The 11,835-nt window shown below is 39.6% G+C and overlaps 1 protein-coding gene across 1 annotated transcript in view; it reads right to left on the bottom strand.

Moving 5' to 3' along the window:
• LOC102842704 (alpha-(1,3)-fucosyltransferase 10-like) overlaps positions 1-11,835 on the bottom strand; it is a 156,268-nt gene that overhangs the window by 128,214 nt on the left and 16,219 nt on the right. The window contains exon 2 of the mRNA XM_006860000.1: positions 9,703-9,997. Coding sequence (XP_006860062.1) covers positions 9,703-9,997 — 295 coding nt within the window. The remainder of the gene's footprint in view (positions 1-9,702; positions 9,998-11,835) is intronic.

Genomic DNA, 11,835 nt, shown 5'->3' with positions numbered 1-11,835 from the left:
TTCTATCATGCATTCTCCAGCATCATTTCTATCACCAAGACCATAATTTCCAACTACTAATCCTTCCTCTTTACTCCTAATCTTTTCATTCCAATCACCAGTAATGATCAATACATCTTGATTGCATGTTCGATCAATCTCAGCTAGAAGAAGTTGGTAGAATTCTTCTATTTCATCCTCACTGGCTTTAGTGGTTGGTGTGTAAATTTGAACAATAGTGGTATTAACTGGGCTTCCCTGTAGGCGCATGAGTATTATTCTATCACAGACAGTGTTGTACCTCATGACTGATCTGGATATGTTCTTTTTGACAATGAATGCAACACCATTCCTCTTCAATTTGTCATTCCCGGCATAGTAAACCATGTGGTTATCAGATTCAGAATAGCCAATACCAGTCCATTTCAGCTCATTAATGCCTAAGATATTGATGTTCATGTGTTCCATTTCATTTTTGACAACTTCCAATTTTCCCAGATTCATATTTTGCACATTCCATGTTCCAATTTTCAATGGATGTTTACAGCTGTTTCTCTTCATTTTGAGTTGTGCCCCATCAGCAAATGAAGGTCTTGAGGGCTTTTCTCCCACACAGGCTTTACTCTGTTAGCATTATCATAGTCAACTCTACTTTGAGGAGGCATCTCTTTCCCAGTCGCATTTTGAGTGCCTTCCAACCTGAGGGACTCATTTTCCAGCACTATATCTGACAGTGTTTTTCTGCTATTCATTAGTGACTAAAGATTTTCTGCTATTTCAGTGACTAAAGATTCAGAAGTAGTTTGTCACTCTTTCTTACTAGTCTGTCTTTTTCTGGAAGCTCATCTGAAACTTGTCCACCAGGGGTGAACCTGATGGTTATTTAAAATACAGGTGGCATAGCTTTCAGAATCACAGCAACTCACAAGCCACCACCGTACGACAAACTGACAGACAAGTGGTGGCCGTTTGGTTTTACGTGGAAACTTTCAGTGTCCAGAGAAAACAACAATTCTACAGAAAACATAATCTTAGTATCTACATGCATGGTTCATGTGAATAGCATTTATACAGTCACACTGATGTAAACAAGGAACCTTGATGGTGCAGTGATTAAGCACTCAGCTGCTAACCAAAAGATCAGTAGTTCAAACTCACTAGCCACTCTGTGAGAGAAAGATGAGGCATGTGCTTCCATGAAGACCACAGCCTTGGAAACCCTATGGTGCAGCTTTATTCTACCCTATAGGGTCCCTATGATTCAGAACTGACTCAACAACAAAAGGTGTCATTGTTTTTAATACTAATAGTAATCTATTCAATTAAAAAATATTTTCAGTTTGATATAGGAAGTAAGATAATGTGCATGAGGAAAGGACTTCAGTGAGAAAAACCACTGCTGTCAAATCAATTCTGACCTATAGAGACTATAGAAGGCAGAATAGAACTGCTCATAGGATTTCTAATGCTGTGATCTTTATGCAAGCAGATTGCATCATCTTTCCCCATGAAGCAGTTGGTGGGTTCAAACCACTGACTTTCTGCTAATATTCCAATTCTTAACTCACCATACTATGTGGGTACCTTGGAGTGAGAAAAGGGAGTTTAATATGCATTGCCATAATATCTACAAGAATAATGCCTAAAAACTGAAAAAAATACCATGGAGTAACAACACAAGTATGCTATTTAGAGATATAGGAATTGTATGTCTAAGTATAATGTCAAAAATTTGTAAACACTTAAGAGATTGTAACTGCAATACAATCACTTTAGCAATATCTTCTGGTTAAGATCTATCAAGTTAGATCCAACTCACAGCAAACTTGTACACAACAGAACGAAACATTGTCCTGATCCTTTGCCATCCTCACAGTGTTATTTTTTAGTCCATTGTTACTGCCACTGTGTTAATCCATCTTGCTGGGGGTTTTGCTCTTTATCACTGACCCTCCACTTTTCCAAGCATGATGTCTTTCTCCAGTATCTCGTCCCTCCTGACAATACATCCAAAGTATAAGAGACAAAGTCTCACCATCCTGGCTTCTAAGGAGCATTCATTCTATTTGTACAAACAAACAGATTTGTTTGTTCTTCTGACAGTCCATGGTACTTTCAATATCCCTCACCAATACTATAATTCAACTTCATTGATTATTCTACAGTCTTCCTCATTCATTGTCCAACTTTCACATACATATGAGGTGACTGAAAATTCCATGCCTTGGGTCGGGCACACCTTAGTCTTCAAATTGGCATCTTTGCACTCCAGAACACTTTAAAGAGTTTGTTTGTAGCAGATTTTCCCAATGCAATATATCATTTGATATCTTGACAGTTGCTTCTATAAACATTGATTATGGATTCAAGCAAAATGAAGTCTTTGACAACTTCAATCTTTTCTCCATTTATGATGCTTCAGTGGTGACGATTGCTGTTTTCTTTTCATTGAGGTTCAATCCATACCAAAGGCTGTGATCTCTGAACTTCATCAGTATGTTTTTTAACCCCTCTTCTCTTCAAGCAAGCAAGATTGTATCATCTAAATATCACAGGTTGTTAATGAACCTTCCTCCAATCCTGATGCCACATACTTCTTCAGATAGTCCAGCTTCTCAGATTATTTGCTCAGCATAAAGACTGAATAAATATGGTGAAAGAAAGCAACCCTAGCATGCACCTTTTCTGATTTAAACTATTTAGTATCCATTAGTTCTATTCTAACAACTTGGTCTATGTACAAGTTTTTTATGAGCCCAATGAAAAGTTCTAGAATACCCATTCTTTGTAATATCCAGCAAAGTTAAGTTCATGTGAGTAAGGATCCCTGGTAGTATAGTGTGTTAGGCATTGGGTTGCTAACAGCAAGGTCAGTAGTTTTAATCCACCAGTCACTCTACATGAGAAAGATTAGGATTTCTGCTCCCATATAGATTTACACCCTTGGAAACCCTACACAGGGTGCTTATGAGTTGGAACCGACTTGATGTCATGCAACAGCAGTAGAAGCAAGGCACTTTGGAAGACACAAAGGTTACAGTCTTGCAAACCTTTAGAGAACTTCTACTCTGCAAATACAGGGTCACCATTAGCCAGAACAGACTTGATGCCAACTAACAACAACAATTCTACTAGTTGGTATCAACTCAAAACATCTCACACATGGACATGAATTATTTATTGTACCACTGTTTGTCATAATATTTTTTAAATAATCTGAAGAGTCTTAGTGTGGCACTATAGGATAAGTACTGTAATGCTTAACTGGAAGGTCAGTGGTTCAAACCTACCCAGCCACTCCTTGAAAAATCCTATTGTTGTTAAGTGCCGTTGAGTCGGTTCTGACCCATAGCGACCCTGTACAGGGTTTCCGAGGGTGTAAATCTTTATGGGAGTAGAAAGCCTCATCTTTCTCCTGCGGAGCGGCTTGTAGTTTTGAACCTCTGACCTTAAGGTTTGCAGCCCGATTCGTAACCACTACACTACCAGAGCCCTATACAGGTTCACAATTAGTCAGAACTGACTCGACAGCACTTAACAACAACAAATGTCCAACAGGGAAATAGTTAAATAAAATATGACATATAAATATGATGGAACACTATAAAGGTATATAGTATAATAAACAACATAAATACTGTATTTTAAAACAACCTCCAACATTGATGAACCATAAAAATCAAGTAAGAGAAAAAAGAAATTATAGAAAGAAAGTTATATTACTATTTATACAATTATTTAAAACGTTCAAAACAACACTATAGGAGGCAGAGCTTAATAGTAGATTAAAGAGAAGTGCATTGCAATAATACAGAATACTGATCGAAACAGGTTCAGGGGACAGTCTCAGAACTCTGAACTACATATAAAGGAATATTCAGAAAGTTTGAAGGCTTACAGCCAGTGGAATTTGTAGCAGAAGCAAGAAAACTAGTGTTTTCTGATCAGCCAGCCTCAGTAGCTCCCAAACTGGCCATCTTGGGAAAGGCAGACCAGATGAAGGATCAGTGCCACCATAGACAACTGACAAATCCTTGAAGATAAAGGTGTGGACATTTTTTTTTTTTTGTCTCTGTTCACTGGTCTCTCACTGTCTGTGCACCTCCATTCTGGTAACTAGAGGGGCTGCCTAAGCAAATGGACACACACACCACTCCCCCGCCCCTCCCTCGCCCCGCCAAGGGTTAGACTATGCATGCACACATATCTACTCAGCAGAATTTAAGGGGAAAGTTTCCACTTGAAACCAAACAGCAGCACAAAATGGATGCAGCGAGTCCTGATCTGTTAATCACTAGGAAAAAGACCTTCCTGGGGGGTTGAGGACTGGGAGAGAGACAGACTAAAAAAGAAACAGGCCAAAAATTAAATCCTGAGTTACATCATAAGGACCAACAGTGGCATCTTGAAATTTCTCAGGCAGCCTTGAAGGTAAGAAGCCAAGAGAGGGATGTTAAAGCCATACTCATATTTTGCTACAGAATTTTTTTTTTTTTCTCTCTACTGAGATTATAGGTAAAGTATGCAATCTTTTTTTTTCCCGTTGTTGTTTTGTTTTTTGGGTCCCCCTTTTTTTACCTTTAGGGATCTCTTTCTCTCCCTACATTAGCCAAGAAGAGAGAGTAATTGTGGTCATATAGTCATGCTACAATCACACCCTATAATATCCCACCATCCAGGCAAGAGCCACTACCAGCTGCTAAACACCAGACAGGCTGCCAATACCTGCTACAGTTACTCTGAGTTGAGTAATAAGAAGAGTGAAAAGGAAAGCCCATCTCCTGATCACATCTACCTGGAGTCAATCAGAAAGCATAATAAAACATCAACATGCATTCATCTAATTACTGAGGTCACAGCTACTATTTAAGATGCCCAAGAAACAGCTGACCATATTGGCACGTGCCCAGAAACAAGACAGAGTGACAAGGACAAATGAGCAGGAGATAGACATATATACCACAATGGAAGGAGGGCAGGCTTTGGAAATGCCTGAGAAGGAATTCTGGCAAATTATATTGAAGTGCATCTAAATGCTTCATAGAGGATTTGAGAAAAATATGGAAGAAGTCAGGAAAGTACTACAAGAACAATCAAGTAAGATAGATAATGCAGAGAACAAACAAGATGGCAGATCAGGTAGCAGTGCAGTAAGGAGATCCATCAGCAACAACACAGAATACCAGACCAAGCAGGCTCAGGGGATGGTACAAGAACTCTGAACCACATACAAAGGAATATTTAGAAGAGCGGAAGGCTTACAACTAGAGGAATTTGTAGCAGAAGCAAGAAATCCAGTGCTTTCTAATCCAAGGCACTCAGCTGCTCCCATAAATGCCATCTTTGGAGAGACCAAGTGGGTGAAGGATCAGAGCAGCCACAGACACACGACAGAACCATGGAGGTAAAGGTGTGGACATTCTTTTTTTTTTTTTAATCTGTTCTTGGTCTCTCACTGGCTGTGCACCTCCATTCTGGTGATCAGAGGGGGTGCCTGAGTGAGTGGACATCCCACCCACACCCCCAGAGGGTTCTACTACGTATGTGCACAGATATCCAAGAAATTTAAAGTGACAGTTTCCACTTAAAACTAAACGGCAGTGCAAAATAGCCACAGCCAGCACTGAACTGTTTATCACTAGGTAAAAGGCCTGAACAGGGTTTGTGGAGGGGGAAAGAAAGACCAAAAAGAAATTAAGCCAAAAATTAAATCCTGAGTTACATCACAATGACCAACAATGGTATCTTGAAATTTCTCAGGAAGAAGAGTGAAAAGGGAAGTCCATCTCTTGATCACATCTACCTGGAGGCAATCAGAAAGTGTAAAAATTACCAAAATACACCCAAGTATTAAGACCACAGATAACTCCCGAATATGCCCTCCCCCCAAAAGAATACAAAGATGACCATATCAGGACATGTCCAGATATTAGATAAAATGACTGAGGCAAATGAAGAGGAAGTAGACCTACACGCCATACTGGAAGATGTGCAGGCTTTGGAAATGCCAGAGAAGGAATTCAGAAAAGTGATAATAAAATGTATCAAAACAGTATACAATAAGGTTGAGAAAAATAAGGTACAAGTCAGGAAAGCACTACAGGAACAATCAAATAAGACAGATACAGCACTGGAAACAATTCAAAACCTACAGAGAGAGGTCCAAACAATTAATAATAGAATATCAGAAATGGACAATACACTGAAAGGGCAAAGGAATAGAACTGTAGAGATAGAAGGCAGAACTAGTGAGCTAGAAGATAAATTTCTCAACACTAATAAGATAGAAGAGCAAGTACAAAAAAGGATTTAAAAAATCTGAAAAAGGCCTAAGATTCATGTTGGTCAACATGAAGAGGAATAACTTAAGAATTATTGGCATTCTGGAACAGGAAGAATCACACAAGTCCACAGGGGAGATAGTTGAAAAGTTTCTGGAAGAAACTTCCCTAACATCCTGAAACAAGAAAAGATAAGCATTCAAGAAGCTCAATGAACCCCAAGAAGGATAGACCCTAAAAGAAAACCACCAAGACATATAATAATCAATCTCTCCAAAATCAAAGATAAGGACAGAATCCTGAAAGCAGCTAGGGAAAAGAGAAGTGTAACATACAAAAGCAAGCAAATCAGATTAAGCTCGGGTCTCTCAACAGAAACCATGCAGGCAAGAAGGAAATGGGAAGACAAAGTCAAATATTACAACAAAATGTGCAAAGACCTGGAGTCAGAAAACCAAAAGGAAGAACATGCTCAGCATTTCTCAAGCTGGGGGAACTGAAGAAAAAATTCAAGTCTCAACTTTCGTTATTGAAGGATTCTCTGGGAAAATTATTGAATGATGCAGAAAGCATCAAAAGAAGATGGAAGGAATAAACAGATCACTTTACCAAAAGGAAATGTTTGATGTTCAACCATTTCAAAAGGTAGCATATGATCAAGAGCCAATGATACTGAAGGAAGAAGTCCAAGATGCATTGAAGGAATTGGCAAAGAACAAGGCACCAGGAATTGATGGAATAAAAATTGAAATCTTTCAAGAAAGGGAGGCGGCTTAGGAGGCACTCACTCATCTCTGCCAAGAAATATGGAAGACAACTATCTGGCTGATTGATTGGAAGAGATCCGTATTTGTTCGAATCCAAAGAGAGGTGACCCAACGGAATGCAGAAATCATCAGACAATATCTTTGATATCTCATGAGTGTAAAGTTTTACTAAAGGTAATATAGAAACAGTTGCAAGCATATATTGACAGAGAACTTCCAGAGGTTCAAGCCGGATTCAGAAGTGACCGTGGAATGGGGGATATCATTGCTGATGTCCGATGGATCTTGGCTGAAAGGAGAGAATATCAGAAAGATGTTTACCTGTGTTTTATTGACTATGCAAAGGCTTTCAACTGTGTGGATCATGACAACCTATGGACAACATGGCAAAGTACGAATATTCCTAAACACTTAATTGTGCTCATGAGGAATCTGTACATAGAGTAAGAGGCAGTTGTTTGAACATAACATGGGAACACTGAATGGTTTAAAATTAAAAAAGGTGTGCAAGAGAGTTGTATTCTTTCACCATACTTATTCAATCTGTATGCTGAACAAATAATCCGAGAAGCTGGGTTATATAAAGAAAAACGTGGCATTAGGATTGGAGAAAGACTCATTAACAACCTGCGATATGCAGATGATACAACCTTGCTTGCTGAAAGTGAAGAGGACTTAGAATATTTACTGATGAAGATGGATTGCATCTCAACATAAAAAAAACAAAAATCCTCACCATTGGACCAATAAATAACATTCTTATCAACTAGAGAAAAGACTGAAGTTGTCAAGGACTTTATTCTTCTTGGATGAACTATCAACACTCACAGAAGCAGCAGTCAAGAAATAAAATGACGTATTGCATTAGGCAAATTTGCTTCACAAGACCTTTTTAAAGCATTGAAGAGCAAAGATGTCAGCTTGAGGATTAATGTGCCTAGCCCAAGCCATGTTATTTTCAATAACCTCATATGCATGCAAAAGCTGGACAGTGAATAAGGAAGACCATAGAAGAATTGATGCTTTTGAGTTATGGCGTTGGAGGAGAATATTGAAAGTGCCATGGACTGCCAAAAGAACCAACAGATCTGTGTTGAAAGAAGTACAGCCAGAAAGCTCCTTGGAGGCCAGGATGGCTAAACTTCGTCTCTCATACTTTGGACATGTTGTCAGGAGGGACCAGTTGCTGGAGAAGGATATCATGTTTGATAAGGTAGAGGGTCAGAGAAAAAGAAGAAGACCCCCAACGAGATGTATTGGCCAAGTGGCAGCATCAATGGGCTCAAGTATGGCAACAATTGTGAGGCTGGCCCAGGACTGGGTAGTGTTTCGTTCTGTTTTGCATAGGGTCGTTATGAGTCAGTACTGACTCGATGGCACCTAACAACAACAACAATCTATATATAAACAAAGTTCCAGATCTTTCTTCCACATGGTTACTGATTGAGTAGGTTTGAACTGCCAGTTTGTCAGTTAGCAACCAAGCGCTTAACCATTATGATATCAGGGCTCTTTGATGTGTATATATTTACATACACATAAATATATGTCATATCTATCCTAAAGCAGATTTCCTTTCACTGACTCCGTAGCATAGCTGATTAACCTTGCTTATATTAGGTCCCACTTGCTAGTCTGTATTTCCCTTCACCTCCACCACTCATCACTCAGAAGCCCTGCATTTCTAACTTAGCTGCTGGCATCCTGCTAACACTACCTACTCCCGGGTATGGTTGTCCTTCAGTTCCAGCATGACATATAATCATCCTCAAGAAGTGAGAAATATCTATTTACTCCTAAAAGCCGACGCTGAACAATCTTTTTTATTTTCATTTTTGACTACTCTGACACTAACGAAATACAGAACACTGTGCTTGACTTTATGTCCAATTAGCCATCTGTTGTGGGAGTCAAACTCCCATGGCTATTATTACAGGTGACATTCTAAATTGAAGTCAGCAGTATAATCAATATCCAAGTCTCTAAATATCAAATTCAGTGAGCATGGCACCTAACTGTGAAAAGGTGAAAGGAAATGTCTCTTCTCTCCATAAATATCAAGAGGCCCAGCCAACCACCTTTAAATTAGTCAGGTTCATTTATTTAATGTTCTTACCAAATGCTCATGCCTTCTATGGAGCAAATGTAAAGGAAATCAAGCCTAGCAGAGTGTTCTCAAGGGGAGCTCAAACAATTCTTCCTTGGGAGGTGTTATGGGTTGATTTGTGTCCTCGAAAAGGATATGTTCAAGTCCTAGCCTCCAATACCTGTGAATATGACCTTATTTGGGAATCATATATCTGCTGATATATTTAAGTTAGCATGAGAACTGTGACCTTATTAGGCTCTAGTTTAATATGATGACTGGTGTTCTTATAAGATAAGACACAGAGACACACAGAAGAAAGCCATGTGAAGACAGAAACAGAGATTGGAATGATAGATCTATAAGCCAAGGAACTCCTGGGCCTACCCGAAACTGGAAGAGACCAGAAAGGATCTTCCCCCCAGAGCCTCCGGAACTGTGAGACGATAAATTTCTGTTGCTTTAAACCATCCAGTTAGTGGTACTTTGTTACAGTAATTCTAAGAAACTAGTACAGGAAGAAAGCAGTGACTTAGGTGAGGAGTCAGATGACAGCAAACAAATAGAGAAAGGGGAAAGCCCTACTTACCATAGAAGAGGAATGCTTTGGTCATGTGGTGATGCAGGTAGGTCCGGTTGATGGTGAAGAAACAAGCATCTGCCCCACACTGGCCTAATCTTCCAGTTTCTCCCGTCAGTGGGGACCACCAGAGCATTATAGGGTAGCTGTCAGTTTCAGATGTTTTTTTCCCATTCGAGGTCAATGCTTCTTTCTTAAGGAATGGATAGCGATGTTTAGGTTCTTCCTCTACTTTTGTATGTCCATTTTGAAAATTGGAATTTTTAAACTTCTGCCTTTCAAATTTTCCCAGTTCAATAACTACCTAAAAGAGAATACAAAGATTACCTAAGTAATAATATATAATTTCCTTTTATACATTTCCCATTCATCTTGATGATTTAGCCTTTGTATTAGTTTTATGTTGCTGCCGTAACAAATGACCAGAAATGTAATGGCTTAAAACAGGACAAATTTAATATCTTACAGTTCTATAAGTTATATACATTGACACAGGTTTCACTGAGATAAAATCAAAATGTCAGCAGGGCATTCTCTAGAGGTTCTCCGGCTGCTGCTGCTATGTCGTGTCAAGTCCCTTCTGACTCATAGACAACCTGTATAAAGTTTCTAAGGCTATAAATCTTTATGGAAGCAGAAAGTTTCATCTTTCCCCACAGAGCAGCTGGTGAATTTGAACTTCTGACCTTATGGTTAGCAGCCCAAATGAATAACCCACTATACTACCAGAGCTCCTTTCTAGGGGCTCTAAGGATGGGGGCGTGGGGCAAAAATGGCATGGAGACCATGTCTGACTTTCTCTAGCTTCACAAGGAGTAAGGAAAATCAGACTAAAATCAGCCAAAGGCTGATTCCTATGAAGCAGAGGTCAGACATGCCTCCATCCTTCAACCTTCTTTACCCTAATCTGATATCAACTGTCCCTCCCACATCATCCTTACTTCTCTACTGGGCTCAATAATCCACTGAAACGGCAAACTCAAGAGGCAATAGTCATGATTATGGTGAATAGCATACAATTCAGGATCAGAAACAACTCAAGATGTAGCAGTTCTCCACTCAGGAATGCCTCTTCTCTGCTACACTTCAGGTATACCTTGTCTTTGACCTTTCAGCAATGTTTCCCCTTGACCTCTGCCCTGCTTGGGCAAGCGCTCCTTTAGTCTGTCTATAAATGTTCCAAAGGGCACATTCTGCAAGCAAGCCTCCTGCCCACAGGCACCTAACTTGACTCATTCCATTGGCCCAGAAGCCCACAATTGCTTTGTCCCTTCATGCCACTGCCTCTGCTGCCACAGTTTTTCACAACAAAGATCTGTTGCTCTACTTGTGACTTTTCTTTCTTGATGGCCCAGTGATCTTCTGTTCATGCTTCTGAGATGGCTCCTTTCAAACCTAGCAAGAAGACAAAACTAAGCAATTCTGGCTATTAGAGTTCCATGCTATAGGATAAGCACTCACCCGTAAGGTAGGTTTGAACCACAAGGTGGCAGTTCAAACTCACCGACTGTTCCTCAGAAACCCTATACAGGGTTGCTATGAGTAGGAACTGACTCAACAGAACTTATACTACCCAATCTCTTGGTGAGAGTTAAGAAGACTTTGTACAGAAAACTCATATCAAGCAAATTCATAGCACGACAGGAATAATTCAGTTCTTTGCCTTTTCCAGCTTCTACAGGCCACCAGCATTCTTTGGTCCCTTTCCTCCAACTTAAAAGACAACAACTTAGCATCTCTCTGACCATTCTCCATCATCAGCTCTTTCTGACCACAGTTGCAATTTTTTTTTTTTAAGGGCTCATGATTTGGGTAAATTCACCTGGATAATTTAGGATACTCTCCCCATATCAAGCCTATAACTTTAATTGCATCTACAAAATCCCTTTTGCCTAACAAAGTAATATATTCTGGGCACAGGGACATGGACATTTTGAGATGGATCATTAAACTGCCTACTATAGCCTCATGCATGTATCCACCAGGGTTTTAATAATTCTGCTAAACACTTAAATACATTTCTTCTACATTTCATTGTTGTTGTTGCTAAGTGCCATCGAGTCAGTTCCGACCCATAGCGACCCTGTACAGGGTTTCTGAGGCTGTAAATCTTTACGGGAGCAGAAAGCCTCATCTTTCTCC

This window comes from Chrysochloris asiatica, unplaced genomic scaffold, assembly GCF_000296735.1.
Source record: "Chrysochloris asiatica unplaced genomic scaffold, ChrAsi1.0 scaffold00035, whole genome shotgun sequence".
Lineage (NCBI taxonomy): Eukaryota > Metazoa > Chordata > Mammalia > Afrosoricida > Chrysochloridae > Chrysochloris > Chrysochloris asiatica.
Note: the sequence above shows the minus strand (reverse complement) of the source record. Positions and strands in the feature narration are given on the sequence as shown.